Genomic DNA, 18,171 nt, shown 5'->3' with positions numbered 1-18,171 from the left:
ATCCACCTTCTCCAGTTTGCCAATGACACCGCCTTCCTTGCCCTTGCCCCCACCCTGCAGCACTCCCAACACCTTCTCCAGTCCCATCTTGACTGGTTCACCGCTTGGTGCAACCAGTGGTTGCTCAATCCCTCCAAAACCCAGGCGATCATTGTAGGCAAAACCACCCCTTCCTTCCACTTCCTTGATTTCTATCTCACCATCTATGGCCGTCCTATCGCCCTCACCCCCACCCTTAAGTCCCTTGGCGTCACCCTCGACCGTCACCTCTCCTGGACCCCCATCTCCGGACAATCCAAGCCAAGGCACACTCCCGACTCCGTCTCCTCAAGCTCCTTTCTGGCCATACGTGGGGTCTGGACTCCACCATCCTAAACACCTATAAATCCCTCATCCACCCTATCCTTTGTTATGCCCATCCGGCTTGGATCTCCGCCCCTCTACCTTTTATAAATGCCTTCAAATCCTTGAACGCCATGCTCTCCGCCTCGCCTATCGCATCCGTCTCCCTTCCCCCATGCGGATCCTGTACACCTCCCATAAACTCGAGCCTCCTCACCCGCTTGTCTCGCCCATCCTCTCCCACCCCCACCCACTGACGCGCCTGTATTCCCACGTCCCACCCGGTCTCAATCCCTCCGCCCTCCTTACCCTCTCCCAAGGTGACTTCTGCCAGCTCCCCCTCCCTGATGATGTCCTCCTCCCCTCCATCTACCCCTCCTATCAACTTTGATCCTCCCCCCCACTTCCTGTGTCTTTTCCTTTCTGCACCCTGCCTCCCTTCTCTCTCCTTTTCCCCCCAACCCCCTTCCTCCACCCCTCTTCCTCTGGGCTTCCCATCCCCCTTCCTCCCTTCCCCCTATTACCCCTGCCTGTGGCATCTCTGCTCTCCCCTCTCCCTCTCCCACCCCCCCTCCTCCTCCTCTCTTGGCAGGTCCCCGGACTCGTACACGCTTAGTGAACATTCGCGCGCCGGAGATCAACGCCTCGTGTTTCTGTGTGTGCCGTTGTTTTGTGCTTAAGTGGTTCAGTGTTATTCGTTTTGTGCACCCACGTTTGCGTGTGACAATTTTCGTCTATGTATGTGTCCAAGTGTCTGAACAAATTTTATCTTGGACTCTACGCCCGCGAACGGCTCCATGTATTTTAAACAGCGTTTGTCTCCGTTTATATGTCCGCCATGTTTTTTCTCTCATTGTCTTCATTTGCCTCTTTTGTGATTCTCTATGGCCAAAGAGCGGTGTAGTATGCTGCTGCTGGCCTGCCTGTAAAAAAAAAAAAGGCGGTGGCTGCACATTATCACAGCCGCACATTATTTTACTGGCTGTCGCATGAAGGGCGCGTAGTCTAAATACGGACATGAGAAACATTACTGTCAAGCTTAGAGACTTGGTTCTAACCATGCTGAATCATTAAACAGAGACGTCCATAACCGCCACACAAGAAATTAAAATGATTATGGTATGGTATCATAACGAGAGAAATCGGCTCAAATTAACTGACGAAAAGCCTGTAAAAATAGGATGCCTTCAATACAAATGTCTGCCAAACTATGTAAGATAATAAAAACACCTGTTTTCAAAATTAAACTGTCATTTGATTAAAACTTGTCCATACAGTTTTAAAGAATACCTTGAAGCTAAAAATCAATGTAATATTTCCTGTGTAAATATGGAAATATATAAAGCTTTTCAGAAAGCTTGAAGTGACTTTAATCTTTGGTAATTCTCTGTGTACGTTAATACTTTTTTATAGGCTGTGTTCTAGAGGCTATTGTCGAAGAAATCAGCCATTTTACTGATATCTGCATATAGTTGTGTAATTCTGAAACTTATAATTATGTAAGTTTCAAACTTCATATAAACATGACGTGTCCAGTATCACCAAGCCAGTCTCCCCAGCCCCAAGCGTCATCTTCGTAAAATTTCGGCTGCCAACTGCCGCGTTCGGAGCAACTGGTGGGCAGGGCGGAAATCGCCGTCCGATTCGTTCAACGCATTTTCAGGTATCGCTGCAAGGGAATTCGAGTTGTAGACCAAAAAACTGCGATCTAGGTATGTGTCGACGGAAAGAATCGATACCATTTACTGCCGGCACAGTGTCAAACTACACGAAGTATAATTACTGGCACAGCTTGCGTGAAACTGAAAGAAATATGACACCTACATGGACGTATTGGGAATTGCGTTAAAGCTGTATTTTAATTTGCAAAATGTTTCATGTTTATTTCTTAAAATCATGTTTTTCTTAAAGCGGGATTCGTTAAAAGTGGGGAGAAATAACATTGTTCTCATGAGACTTTCGTCGGGACCGACGGAAATATTCATTAAAAGCAGGATTTCTTCAAAAGCGGGTTTGTGAATTTGAGGTTTTACTGTAATATTAGATAGACTCCGTGGCATTTTTTACGGTAGCGTTTTTCTCCTAATATACATGTACAAAGTACTGTAATCTAAAAGTGTGAGTAGATTGGTACTAATCATAACTTGTTACTAGTGTAGTTTACAAAAGCAGCCTACAGTTGCTGCTTGTCAGTCTTAAAGTATAATGTAACACTGACTTGTTTCACATCTATCTGTTGCTGAAGCCAAAAAAATCTGAGGTGTCTTGAACAAAATGACCTCAGTACCAACTAAATCTGAAAACACCAGTCAAGCTGCACGCAACTCGCACTCTCCTCACATTGCATCTTGAAAACTACGGATAAAGGCAGTCATATGGATGCTGTATTTCATATCTTGGAAAAAGCATTTGATTCTGTGCCGTACCAACACTTATTAATGAAAGTATGATCATATGAGGTATGAAACGAAGGTTGGACTAGACTGAGTATTTCTTGTTAGGGAAGAGGCAGTTTTACTGAAGACCTGGCAGACAATAGTGTTAGTAACATGACTTTCTTCAGACAATGCAGTTACATTGACTGTGAGTGGTGTGTCAATGGTAAATCTAGGCATCCTGTACAGGGTGAACAGTAACCAGGGAGGACTCAGGGTACTGTACCGATCCCTCTATATCCAACAAGTTTCTGGTGCTTTCTCTCACTGAAACTGAATCAGCGGGACTCACTTCACCTGTTTGGGGAAATTTGTTTTGTCTGGTGTCAGGAGGAGGCAAACACAAAAGGGTAGGGGTCTATTAATCATTGGCAGTTCAAATGTATGGCAAATGATGGTACCCCTCAGGGAAATGGCAGCAAGGACAGAAAAGGACACCAGGCACACTCTGTGTATATGCCTGGAGGCCTCATTCCAAATGTTGGTGAGGCTATTTCGGCAGCCATTGAGGGGACAGGGTGCGACCAACTGCAGATTGTGATGCACGTTGAACAAACAATGCCTGTCATCTGGGCTCTGAGGTTATTCTTGGGTCATTCCAGTGATTGGTAGAGAAGGTTGAGAAGATTAGCCTTGCCTCTGGAGTTTCAACATAGCTCACAATTTGCAGCGTTGTCCCCAGATCTGATCATGGCCTTTTGGTTCTGAGTTGAGTGGAATGACTGAGCAAAATACCTTGAAGGTTCTGTGACAAGCCAGGCTGTGACTTCCTGGACATGTGCCTTAGGGTTGAGAACTGTAGGCTCCTCCAAAATAGGTCAGGTGTGCACTACACATCAGAAACTGGTACTCAGGTAGCTGACTGTGTGTGGGTTGCACACACGGGTTTTTAAGATTAGGTGACTCTCCATCTAAACTAGATAATGATAGCTGTAGGAAACCAGAAGTATCAGAGTAAGAGCAAAAGAAATGCCTCCTACAGGTGAAAGTATTAAAATCCTAACGGTAAGCTTATGAAGAATTCGCAACAAAGTGCCAGAGTTTGAAGCACACATGAAAAACAGTGAATTTCACATAATAATAGGTACAGAAAGCTGGTTGAAACCTGAAATTAATAGCAGTGAAATTTCTGGGTAAAATTTAAGTGTATACTGAAAGGATAGGCAAAAGAGAAATGGAGGTGCTGTACCTGTCGCAGTAGACAAGAAACTCAAATCCACCGAGATAGAAATTCAAGCTGCATGTGAGATTGTTTGGGCAAGACTCAGTACAGGGGTGGGCATAAAATAATTGGATCCTTCTATTGCCCACCAGACTTATCTCTTGATGTAACCAAAAAATTTAGAGAAAATTTAAGTTCACTTGTATGTAAGTTTCCCAGTAATACTGTAATCATCGGTGGAGACTTCAATCATCCAACAATCAATTGGGAAAATTAATTTTGTTAGTGGTGAGCATGATACGGCATCCTGTGAAACTTTGCTAAATAAATACTTTCTCTGAAAACTACCGTCAACTACAGACAGTTAGGAACCCCCACTCGTGATGAAAATATATTGGCAGCAGATACACCTGATCTCTTTGAGGATGTCCATATCAAAACTGGTATCAGTGACCTTGACACAGTTGTGGGAACAATGATCACCAAAATACAAAGGATAAATAAAACAAGTAGAAAGATATATATGTTTAGCAAACTAGATAAAAAATCAGTATTGTCATATCTCACTGATGAACCTGAAACCTTCAGCATGGGACAAGAGCACTTATAGGAACCCTGGTGCAAGTTTAAAAGAAAACTTGACCATGCACTAGATAGATATGTATCCAGTAGAACAGTTCACAATGGGGGGGGAACATCAATAGTATACAGTCGCTGTAAAGAAACTTCTAAAGAAGTGCACAATAAGTGTCAAATAAAGTATAGGACTATAGATAGAGAGATGGTGAATGAAACGCATTTGGCTGTTGAGAGCAATTTATGATGCCTTCAATGACTACCATAGCAGAATATTGTCAAACGACCTTCCATAGAACCCAAAGAAATTCTGGTCATATGTAAAGGCAATAGTGGCACCACATTTAGTGTCCAATCACTAGTGAATGAGACAGGAACTGAAACTGAGGGTAGCAAAGCAAAAACTGAAATGCTTAACTCCATTTTCAGATGTTCCTTATCAAAGGAAAACTCAGGAGAATTGCCCCAATTTAATCCTTGTACCATTGAAAAAATGAATTAAACAAGTTACTAGAGTGAGTGGTGTTAGAAACAGCTGAAATCATTAAAATTGAACAAAGCTCCAGGCCCCGATGGAATCCTTGTCAGATTCTATACTGAATTTGCAGGTGAGTTAGCCCCTCTTCTAACTATAATCTATTGTAGATCCCTCAAACAAAAAAACTGTGCCCAGTTCTTGGAAAAAGGCACAGGTCACACCCGTCTACAAGAAGTGTTGTGGAAGTGATCCACAAACTACTGTCCAATATCCTTGACATCAATTTGTTGTAGAATCTTAGAATGTATTCAGAGCTCAAACATAATGAGGTGTCTTGAACAGAATAACCTCCTCAATGTCAACCAGCGTGGATTTTGAAAACATCGATTATGTGAAATCCAACTCGCAGTTTCTCACATCACATACTGAATGCTTTTTATTAAGGCAATCAGGTAGATACAGTATTTCTTTATTTCCAAAAAGCATTTGACCCAGCACCACACCTACGCTTATTGTCAAAAGTATGATCATATGAGGTATCAAATGAAATTTAAGAATGGATTGAGGACTCTTTGATAAGGAAGACACTGCATGTTACCCTGAATGGAGAGCCATTGCCATATGTAGAACTAACATCTGGTGTGCCCCAGGGAAGTGTGTTGGGACTCTCGCTGTTTATGTGGTATATTAATGACCTTGCAGACAATATTAATAGTAAAATCATGCTTTTTGCAAATGATGCAGTTATCTATAATGAAGTACTGTCTGAAGGGGGCTGCATAAATATTCAGTCAGATTTTGATAAGATTTCAATGTGGTGCAGAGATTGGCAACTTGCTCTAAATGTTCAGAAATTTGAAGCTGTGCACTTCACAAAACGAAAAAAAATGTAGTATCCCATGACTATAATATTGATGAGTCACTGTTGAAATCGGTCAACTCATACGAATACCTGGGTGTAACATTTTGTAGGGATATGAAATTGAAGGGTGACGTAGGTTCAGTCGTTGGTAAAGCAGGTGGTAGACTTCGGTTTATTGGTAGAATATTGGAGAAGTGCAATCAGTTTACAAAGGAGATTGCTTACAAATCACTCATGTGACAAGTTCTAGAATATTGCTCAAGTGTGTGGGACCCGTACCAGATAGGACCAACAGGGGATATTGAACATATACAGAGAAGGGCAGCATGAATGGTCACAGGTTTGTTTAATCCATGGGAGAGTGTCACAGACAAGATGTGAATTATCCTGGGAAAGTCTATTAACAAAGTTTCAAGAACCAGCTTTAAATGATTACTCTAGGAATATACATATCGCTCATATAAAAATCTTGAAGATAAGATCAGAAAAATTACTGCACGCACAGAGGCATTCAAACAATCATTCTTCCTGTGCTCTATACGTGAATGGAGCAGGAAAAAACCCTAATAAATGGTACAATATGACACACCCTCTGCCATCCACCTCAGTGGTTAGCAGAGTATAGATGCAGATGTAGATATACTGGAGTACTATCTGAAAAATGTTGTGAAAGTATCGAGTAAGACCTTGAATAAGATTTTCATGTTGCAAAGTCTGGATACTGACTTGAAATGTTCCGAAATGTGAAAGTGTGCCATTTACAATGTGTGAAACAATGTGTCCCATGACTATAATGCCAAAGAATCTCTACTGGAATAGGTCAACTCATACAAATACCTAAAAGTAACAATTTGTAGCAGTATGAACCATAATGATCAGGCAAAATGCAATCCGTCTACAAAGGAAATTGGTCTTAAAACCATTAGCAACCCATTCTAGAATATTGTTGAAGTATGCAGCCCCCATACCGAATGACAGCGGTGGTGTACTGAGTGTATAAAAAATAAATTATATATATATATATATATATATATATATATATATATATATATATATATATATATATATATATATATATATATATATATATATATGGAAACATTCCACGTGGGAAAAATATATCTAAAAACAAAGATGATGAGACTTACCAAGCAAAAGTGCTGGCATGTCGATAGACACACAAACATACCCACAAAATTCTAGCTTTCGCAACCAACGGCTGCTTCGTCAGGAAAGAGGGAAGGAGAGGGAAAGACGAAAGGATGTGGGTTTTAAGGGAGAGGGTAAGGAGTCATTCCAATCTCGGGAGTGGAAAGACTTACCTTAGGGGGGAAAAAAGGACGGGTATACACTCGCGCGCGCGCACACACACACACACACACATATCCATCCGCACATACAGACACAAGCAGACATTTGTAAAGGCAAAGAGTTTGGGCAGAGATGTCAGTCGAGGCGGAAGTAAAGAGGCGAAGATGTTGTTGAAAGACAGGTGAGGTGTGAGCGGCGGCAACTTGAAATTAGCGGAGGTTGATATGGATATGTGTGTGTGTGCGAGTGTATACCCGTCCTTTTTTCCCCCTAAGGTAAGTCTTTCCGCTTCCAAACAAAAGTGCTGGCAGGTCTTCCCTACCCTCCGGCTCCTACCCTTGTAACCGCCCCCGGTGTAAAACCTGTCCCATGCACCCTCCTACCACCGCCTACTCCAGTCCTGTAACCCGGAAGGTGTACACAATCAAAGGCAGAGCCACATGTGAAAGCACCCACGTGATTTACCAACTGACCTGCCTACACTGTGATGCATTCTATGTGGGAATGACCAGCAACAAACTGTCCATTCGCATGAATGGACACAGGCAGGCAGTGTTTGTTGGTAATGAGGATCACCCTGTGGCTAAACATGCCTTGGTGCACGGCCAGCACATCTTGGCACAGTGTTACACCGTCCGGGTTATCTGGATACTTCCCACCAACACCAACCTATCTGAACTCCGGAGATGGGAACTTGCTCTTCAATATATCCTCTCTTCCCGTTACCCACCAGGCCTCAATCTCTGCTAATTTCAAGTTGCCGCCACTCACACCTCACCTGTCATTCAACATCATCTTTGCCTCTGCACTTCCGCCTTGACTGACCTCTCTGCCCAAACTCTTTGTCTTTAAATATGTCTGCTTGTGTCTGTATATGTGTGGATGGATATGTGTGTGTGTGCGAGTGTATACCCGTCCTTTTTTCCCCCTAGGGTAAGTCTTTCCACTCCCGGGATTGGAATGACTCCTTACCCTCTCCCTTAAAACCCACTTCCTTTCGTCTTTCCCTCTCCTTCCCTATTTCCTGATGAAGCAACCATTTGTTGCAAAAGCTAGAATTTTGTGTGTATGTTTGTGTTTGTTTGTGTGTCTATCGACCTGCCAGCGCTTTCGTTCAGTAAGTCACATCATCTTTGTTTTTATATATATAAAAAAACCACAGATGGTACTGGGGTTTGTTTGACACATCACAGAAATCATGAAAATCCAGAACTGGCTGAAAAACAGTGCCTATTATTCTACAAAAGCCTACTTATATTTGCAGAGCCATTATTAAGTGAGTGATCTAGAAATACACTACAGCCTCCCAAACATCCTGTAGGGACCACATTGGCGAACTACAACATGCATATTCATTTAAATAGTCATTCTTCCTGCACTTCACGTGTGAAAGGAGTGGGAAGGAACCATAATATGTGGTACAATAGGAAGTACCCTATGCCATGCACTTCACAGTATCTGGAAAAGTTTCGATTTAGTTACAGATTGCTCAAGGCTTTCCTTCGTTAAGGGATTTATGGAAAACAATGTGTGAATGAATGACTTACAAAATCATGTAGATTTATTTTCTCCGTCAAAATCTAAATGTGTATTACTATATGACTAACCAACTGCAGGGTCACATGGCCCATGTTGTAGGTTGCCTATGTAACAGCTGCCAGAGGCAACAAAAGTTTGATTTTCAGTATTTCATATAATTATTAGCTGGATTTAAAAATTAAAATGGTGTCATAATCTATTTATTAAGAGCTATAGTCTAACATTCAAGGTTTCTCACTGTAAGACAAGTATTGCATTTAGAAATTATGTACACAGCTTGAGGCAGCACAATTCACTGCATGCAAACACTCGGACTACATTCATCCAGTATTTGAGAATGAGAGCTCTTAGTGGTTTCAAACAAACTCTACACATAATTTCACACATTTATAAAACTTTTTGTCACTGACACACCACACAAAATGTTGAAAGGGAATAAGTTTATTACTTACTACATTTTCACTGTTCATGCAGTAAAACAACTGCATCAGGCATGACATTTTAATTTATTACTTCTTTTCCACTAACTCTATTTGCAACACATTTTGCATGCAGTACCTACATATGCCACTGAATATACCTGCAAAATTATATCATTGCACAAGACATATAAGGGACAGTCAAACAAAAACTGAAAACTGCCACAATAGGACCATAGAATGGTTCCATTAAAAAATAATCACCGCACATGTTATGAAATTTATCCCACTGGGAGATGAAGTGGTCAGTTCCTGTTTCCTAGAACATGATCAGCCACTGAAGGATCCACGACCATACCCCTCTTACTCTTTCTTGCCTGACTGAAACCGACATGCACACATGTCTTTCTTCAGGTCGCCAAAGCTGTGAAAATAATATGAACATGACGAAAGCACCAGGCTGTACAGAGGATGTTGCTATGTTTCCCAATCAAATGCTGAAGCGTAGCCTTCATCCCATTGAGAAGAGCTACAGCTTGTTTGTGGTTCCATGCTCCAGGAACTCTATGAGCAGAGGGACACTGCAGCTGAAAGAGAAGGTCACCATAACTTTACCAAAACTGTTGGAAACAGCTTTGGATTTCTTTGGCATTGCTGACTTTGCCATTTGCCCTCGGGCTGTCAGAAAGCTGGTGAACAGAATCATTGTGTTGCCCACCCCCACACTGCCAGTCAGATGAAGGTTATGCTTCCATGATTTGTTTGGGAAACATTGCCACATCCTCTGTATGGCCCGGAGCTTCCATGGTGTGATTTTTACATCTTTGGCGACCCCGAAGAAAGACATATATAGACATCAATTTCAGTCAGATGAGGAAGTGCAAGAGTTGTGCAGTTGTGGATCCATCAGTGGCCATTCACAAACCAGAAATAAATTGTTTAATTTCCCAGTGAGATAACTGTCTTGGCATATATGGTGCCTACTTTTGAATGGAACCATTGAATGACCCCATTGTGGCGGGTGTTTGCTTTTCGTTTGACTGCCCCTCATAGTTCAGCAGACGTGTCGTAAATATTGAGATGCCTGAAAAACTAGCTTTTGCTTAAAACAGAGTGCAAATTACCCACACTATTATTCACCTGTTTGACAATGAGAGCGCTTAGTGACTCCCAACAAACTTTAAACATAATTACAAGCCTTTTCTCCCTCATACGCTTAAGGTCAAATATTTGACACATTAACTCATTTGTATGTTTGAAGCTGTTTTATACATGGAAGTTTGGTTCTTTAAAGAATCAGGGACTAGGAAATTAAAGATTGTACCATTGGCTGAATTAAATTTTAAATCTGTTCATATATGTGTCATACTACCTTCCTGATTACTTAACTACCTTCTCTTTAAGGGTAAGAAACATCCAAATTTCTGAAGAATTTAATTAACCTTTCTGCAATCTGAATTTAGACTTTTGCACCTCACGTTATACCATTTATTTCTGCATTCACCTTACATGTATTTATTAGTTGAAGGTTGTGACTGATCATTCTTACTTGTGCCACTTTTGAGCACGATAATTCATCAAAATACTTCTGTAAAATCAAACAAGAAGTAATTTTTCTTTCATATTGTATATTTGCTTTACTTATAAGTTTAGAACATTGTATCTTCAGTAGCTACTACTACAATTAAACTGCTGCACAGCACATAAAACCATATTCCACATGAGTATGATTATTTACTTTGTGCAGTAGTATATTCACTTGGTGATAATAACTTTGATTCCTTAAACAACAGGTGGTTTACAATGGAGAACATACTCAACAGTGACTGAAGAACCAAAATTACCTCCTTGTGATTTTAAGCCACAGCCATACAAGGTAATACAAAACTGTCTCAGATGCAGTGTATTTATTACTGACTAGTCTACAGATTTACTTCTTAATACCAACACTGTTTTAGTATGTAGTGTAAACTTTTTTTCACTTTGCTCTTCTAAATGGAGCTGGAAATATTTAACAGACGAAAATAAGATTGATGCATACAACTTTATATGATTTTTCATGATGTTTTGTATCATATAATAGGGTTGTTAATTTTATGGAATAGCTTTTTAAGGATAGGTTGGTGACAATGGATAACATTTTTAAGACAGAAGGAGCCAGTTTATACTAGCTCTGTCAAAATTTTATGAACAATTTTGTCATTATGGCAGATTTACACAATATGAATGAAAAATAAAAACCACAAAGGAATTTATCATTTAACAAATAAAGAATTTTTATGCTAAACAACATTTAATATAGAGATTTTACTGGAATAACATTCACTTGGGTTATATCTTGAAGTGAAATGCTGTTTAAGGTGCCTGTGCTTAATGTAGAACCATGCTATCCCTGATAGCATATACACTAACATATACACTGTCCCGAGTGCTGCATTGCAGTTTGCCCTGTTCTATGCTTTTGCCATCTGCATCCAAAATATCCAGATTAGTTGCTTAGTTGTGGTGTTAGATACTGTATGGACTGAATAAGAGACAAGATGGCAAATTATGCTGTGTTGATAAGATATGAAGGTCTCCGCCCAGAAATGGGATTCTTTTATAGGCTATTTGTTGTGGCAATACTTCTGTGGCAAAAGTCCTTATCAAGGGGCCTGTTTTGGCTTCTGCTGGAATCTGCATGGCACAGTAAAGTGTGATGGAGGGATCCATGACAATGAACCACATGATGTGTAAAGAAGGGATAGTGAAATCTGTGAGACCATGTTTACAGTTACCCTATGGGGACAGCTACGTTGTGAACAGCTGTGTGGTGCTGGCTAGGATGATGTGTAAATCTGGGACAGACTGATCATCACTTCATAGCATCTCATCCCCAGCACACCAGACAAAAAATTAGTCACCCACAAAAGATTTCATGATGTAGTGTAATACTGCCTCTTGCGTTGACAATGGCTTCAATTCAGCAAAAAAGAAAGTCCACAAGTTTCTTCAGTCTATCATATCCTGGCGAATCCACTTACTCCTAATTAGATCCTGTAGAACTACCAAATTGCCATGATGTTGGTTGCTCATTTGACCTGCTGTTCCAACTAGTCACTCCATTTTCTACGGGATTAAGATTAGGTGATTTAGCAGGTCACTCGTGGCCCAATAGGATGCCTGAGTGTCGGTCAAATCAGAAACATTTGTACGCAATGCTATGAATATGGCTGTTGTTATCCTGGACATTGGGAGTGTCCACTTCATAGGCGTCATCAAGATGCAGGGGAAAAGGCAACACTGGATCACTGAGAATGTTGAAACAAACACCGTGGTTCATGTTCACGATAGTCTGGATGAACTGGCGCAGGTCGTGGTATGAAAAACACCAGCAAAACATCACAGAACTACCTTTATCCTGAATGATACTCTCCAAACTCTGTGAGTTAATTGCATTATTGGGCCTTCAGTGCACTCGCATCTTGTATCATTTGAAAAGAGACAAAACTGCGACTCAGCAGACCAACCTACATGTTGCTTATCCAGTTTGTAAAATGTGATTTAATTGCATTATTGGGCCTTCAGTGCACTCGCATCTTGTATCATTTGAAAAGAGGCAAAACTGCAACTCATCAGACCAACCTACATGTTGCTTGTCCAGTTTCTGTGTTGTTAGGCACATTGGAGATGTCCTGCTTTATGTGCTACTCCAACTAGTGGCCTTTTGCAGAGTACTTGACTCCAAATGCCCACTGCATGCTGTTCAGTTAGAAACTGGTTGGGATGGGCCTACATTCACTGACAGTACCAATATGTATGGTTTGAAACTGACTCTCATTTCCAAGATGTGACACTCACCTCCATTACCAATTGGTTAGGATCTAGTGCAATATTTACAGGTTCAAAAGGAGACCCCACATGCATAGTGTGAACTGAACTGAAGATTACATAATGACACTGCAGGATTTCTGTTGGGTTGTAGCCCAAAGAAACACACCTATTTCTCTAAGACTCAGTATATTTGATACAGACGTCCACATTACAAGAAGTCATACAGCGAACTAGCATGATGGCGTGGGCTGTGAGGTTACAGAGTCAAAGAACTTGCGATGGCAGAGATATGTCATTCGTACAGCCGCCCCCCCCCCCCCCCCCCTCAACAGTGTGGATCACAGTTTTAATGCAGTGGAAGGGGGGCATGTCTGACAGTGAAGGCAGTGATGTGATGTGATGTGGATGTGGATGTGGATGTGCATCTCCAGAGGTTGTTGCGGCAGGGACCACGCTGGGAGGTAAACTTGGAACTCTTGTAGCTGGTGTGGGAAAACGAGATGTCGGGCTGCATGTCCTGCATGTGAGGATGGAGCGGTGTGGGGAGAGACTGTACCCTCCCTAGGGGGGTTACTGTAGCTCAGAGGAGCATATGGTCGACCCCGCGTGGGAGTAGGCTGGAACCGGCGGTCGACTGATGAACTAGGTCCCCGGTCAGGTGAGACGAGTTGTCTTGCAGCAGGATGAAGATGTGGTTGTCATCGATGGGGATGGTAATGTCCTCCACAAGTTCGAGCAGGACATCGGTTTGCAGAACCAATAGAGGAAGGAGTGGGGAGGTGGTAGAGAGAGAGAGGGCGAGAACTTGAGGAGCGGTATTGATGGTGATGCAGACGCATGTTCTGATGAGGGCTGCAGTGGCAGCTCTGAGGGGTCATAGCTTGAGTGTGGGTCCTCAGTGCTGGGAGGCTGCATAATGTCGTCGGGTATGAAAGATGCTGGGTGGAGGTGTGCCAGTTTCACACGGTGGAGAAGAACAGTGAGTGGTGAACCTTTAACCCGGATGTCCATCGTGTTAGCAGTGCAGTTTATGACCTCATATGGGCCTGAATATGGTGGGGCAAATGGGGCCTGGATGGTGTCGTTGTAGAGAGAAAGGAACTTGCATGAAAGGAGATTGGAGGGCACTTAGGAGCGGGCAGGAGTATGGCGTATGGCTAGATTGGGGGGGGAGGGGGGGTCAGGGAAATTTTAACGTGCCGGGCTGTATCCTTGTATTAGCGCCACTTAAAGTTCACGTCAAAACCGGATGTATTGAAACATTTCCTCACCCAGTAGATAGTGCGCAGTGTTCCCGACCTACGTTGCTTTGCTTATTCAATATTGTCTTCCCGGTAGCTGCGTCCATCTCACCTAAATCACACTAAAATTAAGAAGCCAGAATCCTAGATTAAGTTTTCCAAAATCAAAAGTCAAGACAGTATTCATTGTTGAACATTTATGACAACCACAGTGTGATTTATTTGTTATCACTCACACACACAATATTCATGTGACCAGGCCTCTTACACTTAATCGTCACATTAGGTAGGTCAAAAACTTCCAGTCTTTAACAGTGTTCACAATTACACTTTTTTGGTACCGACTGGAAAAATTAACCAACTTGCTGCACTTTTGCTCCATGAGAATCTGACTGAGAACTGACTGAGAACTGCACCAGCTCGGACCTTATATAGACAAGTGCTTGAATATTTGACTATTTCTGTTAATATATTATAGTTTATAATTTCCCAGGGTTAAAATGATCCTTTCTAATTGGTTTTGAAGTTAACTATTGGGTTTTATTACTTAAATAACATGAGTGAGCTGTATCAATTTAAATACGCGGAACTAACTTATGCATCCGCAGTGGGAATTCCCAACTTATAACCATGGCAGCCCTCTTGAACAATAATTTTTACTTATTCAAATTTACTTAATTTTTAATTAATGCACTTACAAAGTTGAGACTGGAGTCATTTTACATAGAAAAATAAAGGTAGCAAAAGTATCAAAACAGATCTCGGAATTATTTAGTAGTTTGGTCACTATTGGCACTGAAAGTCATACAGGCTACAGATTTCAAGTCTTAATATCTATTTAACTAATAGATTTTAGGTTAATTTAAACGCTTTGCTGGAATCAGTAAAATTTAGGCTTTCTTTTGGATGCAGTCTTATAGCTGAATTTGATCTATTAGCTCTCTCGAATTTTACTTAATATGTATTGCACAATATACGTCATTGTTCATAACTTTTAATAGGATGCATTTCCAATAAAACTAATTAGCTCATTACTTTCAGAATAAACATTAGAATGTACTGAAATAATAGATTTTACTAGTGGAATTTTATTTAAACTATTCCTGAATTCTGTACGATGAGGCTGAAGGCCACAGAATCTGTTGTCGGAATCTGAGTAGTGAAAATGAAAAAAATAAATAAATAAATAAAAATTCATTGCTTAACTAAGTTACTGAAGGCATGTAAAACCAAAACAGGATAGCAGTGGGCAACCCTGCTTCGTTACAAAATGTTTGTAAAATGTGTTTGGATTGAATCCAGCTTATAAAGTTGGGAAGGGGGGTGGGGTTGTTGGGGGGAGGTAGGCTGTAACAGCTCCCCAGGGAGGACAGGCTTTCACCATAGACGAACTCACTCATGGTGCCCTCGATATCTGGTCTGTATAATGATCATAGGCTGAGCGGTACCCAAGGGAGGGCCTCGGTCCAAAGACTGTCATTACATCGCAGTGCTGTATTGAAAGTGTGATGCACCATTCTACCAGTTCGTTTGCTTGGGGGTGGTAGGCAGTCATGTGACATTTATTGAAACAACACAGCTGGCATGTTGGACAAAGAGTGCTGATTTAAACTGCTGGCCCTGGTTGGTGGTGACGGTAGCGGGGCAGCCGAAGCAGGATAACCACATAGGATTTCTGTTGGTGTTGTAGCCCAAGGAAACACACTCATTTCTGTAAGACTTGGTATATTTGATACAGACATCCACAAAAACAAGTCATACAGTGAACTAGCAAGATGGCGTGGGCCGTGAGGTTACAGAGTCAAAGAACTTGCAATGGTGGAGATAGGTCGTTCGTACTTGTCGATGCCACAATGTATAGACTGTCTCCATAATAGCTGCTGAATATAAGCTGCAAATTACATGACATTAACATTTTCTGTCCTGCACACCAACTGAGTGTTTGTGTGCCATACCTATTTATAGATATGCATTGTGTATACATTCAGTCTGTTGAAATACTACAGGTTTATTAAATATTAGACAACAGTATAAAAATCAGGGAAACTAAAAGGAACAAAGACACAGTAGGCAGTCATGTGAGTTTGTTTAACTGAAATAATAAGAAAAATGTAAAATAATGATACTACATTATGGAGGTGATTTTAATTTGTATGCCAATGTCCAAGCCCACCAAAAAGTTTGAAGTAAGTGAATTGTTCTAATTGGAGTAACCAAGAACTAATAACCTTATAGAGCAGCTGCTGAGAAGCCAATAGGCACAACAGAAAGGCTGCTAAACATGTGAGCTTTTGGCCAAAATGCTTTCTTTTAAAATAGACAAAACACACACACACACACACACACACACACACACACACACACACACACACACACATGACCTTTTTCTCTAGCCTCTGAGGCCAGACTGTGAGCAACTGTGCATGATGGGACAAGCAACTGGGTGGCAGGGGAAGGAGGAGGCTGGGGTGGGGAGAGGGTGAGATAGGAGGTTAGGGATGGGGGACAGTAATGTGCTGCTTGTGGGAGCATAAAGGGATGAAGTGGGTGAGGACATGAAAGGGCAGCTAGGTGCAGTCTGGAAGTTAGACAGAGGGGGGGGGGGGGGGGGGGGGGGAGGTGCAGAAGGGATGCAGGAAAGGAGAGAAACAGAGGAAGGGAAAGAGGACTGTGGATGCATAGGTGGAATAGGAGACTGTGTAGTGCTGGAGTGGAAGCAGGACTGGGGATGAGTGCGTGAACGACAGGGAATTATGAAGGTTGAGGCCAGGGGGGTTACAGGAATGTAGGCTATATTACAGGGAGTGTTCTCACCTGCACAATTCAGAAAAGCTGGCGTTGGTAGGAAGGATCCAGATGGCGCAAATGTAAAGCAGTCACTGAAGGGAAGAATGTTGTGTTGGGCAGCATGCTCAGCAATTGGGTGATCCAGCTGTCTCTTGGCCACAGTTTGTCAGTGGCCATTTGTGCGGAAGACAGCCTGCTGGTTGGCAAGCTCACATAAAACCCATAACCCTGGGTTGCAGCTTAACTTGTAGATCACATAACTGCTTTCACAGGTAGCCCTGCCTTTGATGGGATAAGTAATGCTTGTGACCAGACTGGAGTAGATGGTGGTGGGAGGATGTGTGGGACAGGACTTGCATCTAGATCTATTACAGGGATATGAGCCATGAGACAAAGAGTTGGGATCTGGGGTGGAGTAAGGATGGGTGAGGTTATTTCCTAGGTTCAGTGGGTAGCGGAATATCACTCTGGAGGCATGGGAAGGATAGTGGGTAGGATATTCATCTTTCAGAGCATGGTGTAAGGTAGTCAAAACACTGGTGGAGAGTGTGATTCAGTTGCTCCAGTCTTGGGTGGTGCTGAGTTATGACGAGAATGCTCCTTTGTGGCCGCACAGAGGGACTCTGGGAAGTGGTAGGTGACTGGAGAGATAAAATATGGGAGACCTGTTTCTGTATAAGGCTGGGAGGATAATTTCAGTCTGTGAAGGCCTCAGTGAGACCGTTGGTATATTTGGAGAGGGACTGCTTGTCACTACATATGGGATGGCCTTGGGTGGTTAGGCTTTATAGAAGGGACTTTTAGGTACGGAATGGGTGGCAGCTGTCAAAGATGAGGTATTGCTGTTGGTTGTTAGGTCTGATATGGTGGAGGTACTGATGTAGCCATCTTTGAGGTGGAGGTCAAAGCTGAGGAAGGTGACTTGTTGGGTTGTAGAGGACCAGGTGAGGTGGATGGGGGAAAAGGTGTTGAGGTTCTGGAGGAATGTGGATAGGGTGCCCTCACCGATGATCTAGATTACAATGATATCATCAGTGAATCTGAACCAGGTGACGGGTTTGGGATTCTGAGTGATTAGGAAGGATTCCTCTAGATCAGGCTGTTCCAGCTCGTCGACTCCGTTGTGAGCTGTGGAGTGCTCCCTGCTCCAGGGAGCCGTGTCGCTCGCTGTGACCATTCAAGTGGGCCGGCATGTGGTATGGCTGG

The 18,171-nt window shown here is 42.2% G+C and overlaps 1 protein-coding gene across 1 annotated transcript in view; it reads left to right on the top strand.

The window, feature by feature from the left end:
* The window catches only part of LOC124787974 (alanine--glyoxylate aminotransferase 2, mitochondrial-like), a 188,286-nt gene that overhangs the window by 60,914 nt on the left and 109,201 nt on the right, over positions 1 to 18,171 (top strand). The window contains exon 2 of the mRNA XM_047254987.1: positions 10,918 to 11,000. Within this exon, the coding sequence (XP_047110943.1) occupies positions 10,918 to 11,000 (83 nt within the window). The remainder of the gene's footprint in view (positions 1 to 10,917; positions 11,001 to 18,171) is intronic.

This window comes from Schistocerca piceifrons, chromosome 3, assembly GCF_021461385.2.
Source record: "Schistocerca piceifrons isolate TAMUIC-IGC-003096 chromosome 3, iqSchPice1.1, whole genome shotgun sequence".
Lineage (NCBI taxonomy): Eukaryota > Metazoa > Arthropoda > Insecta > Orthoptera > Acrididae > Schistocerca > Schistocerca piceifrons.
Note: the sequence above shows the minus strand (reverse complement) of the source record. Positions and strands in the feature narration are given on the sequence as shown.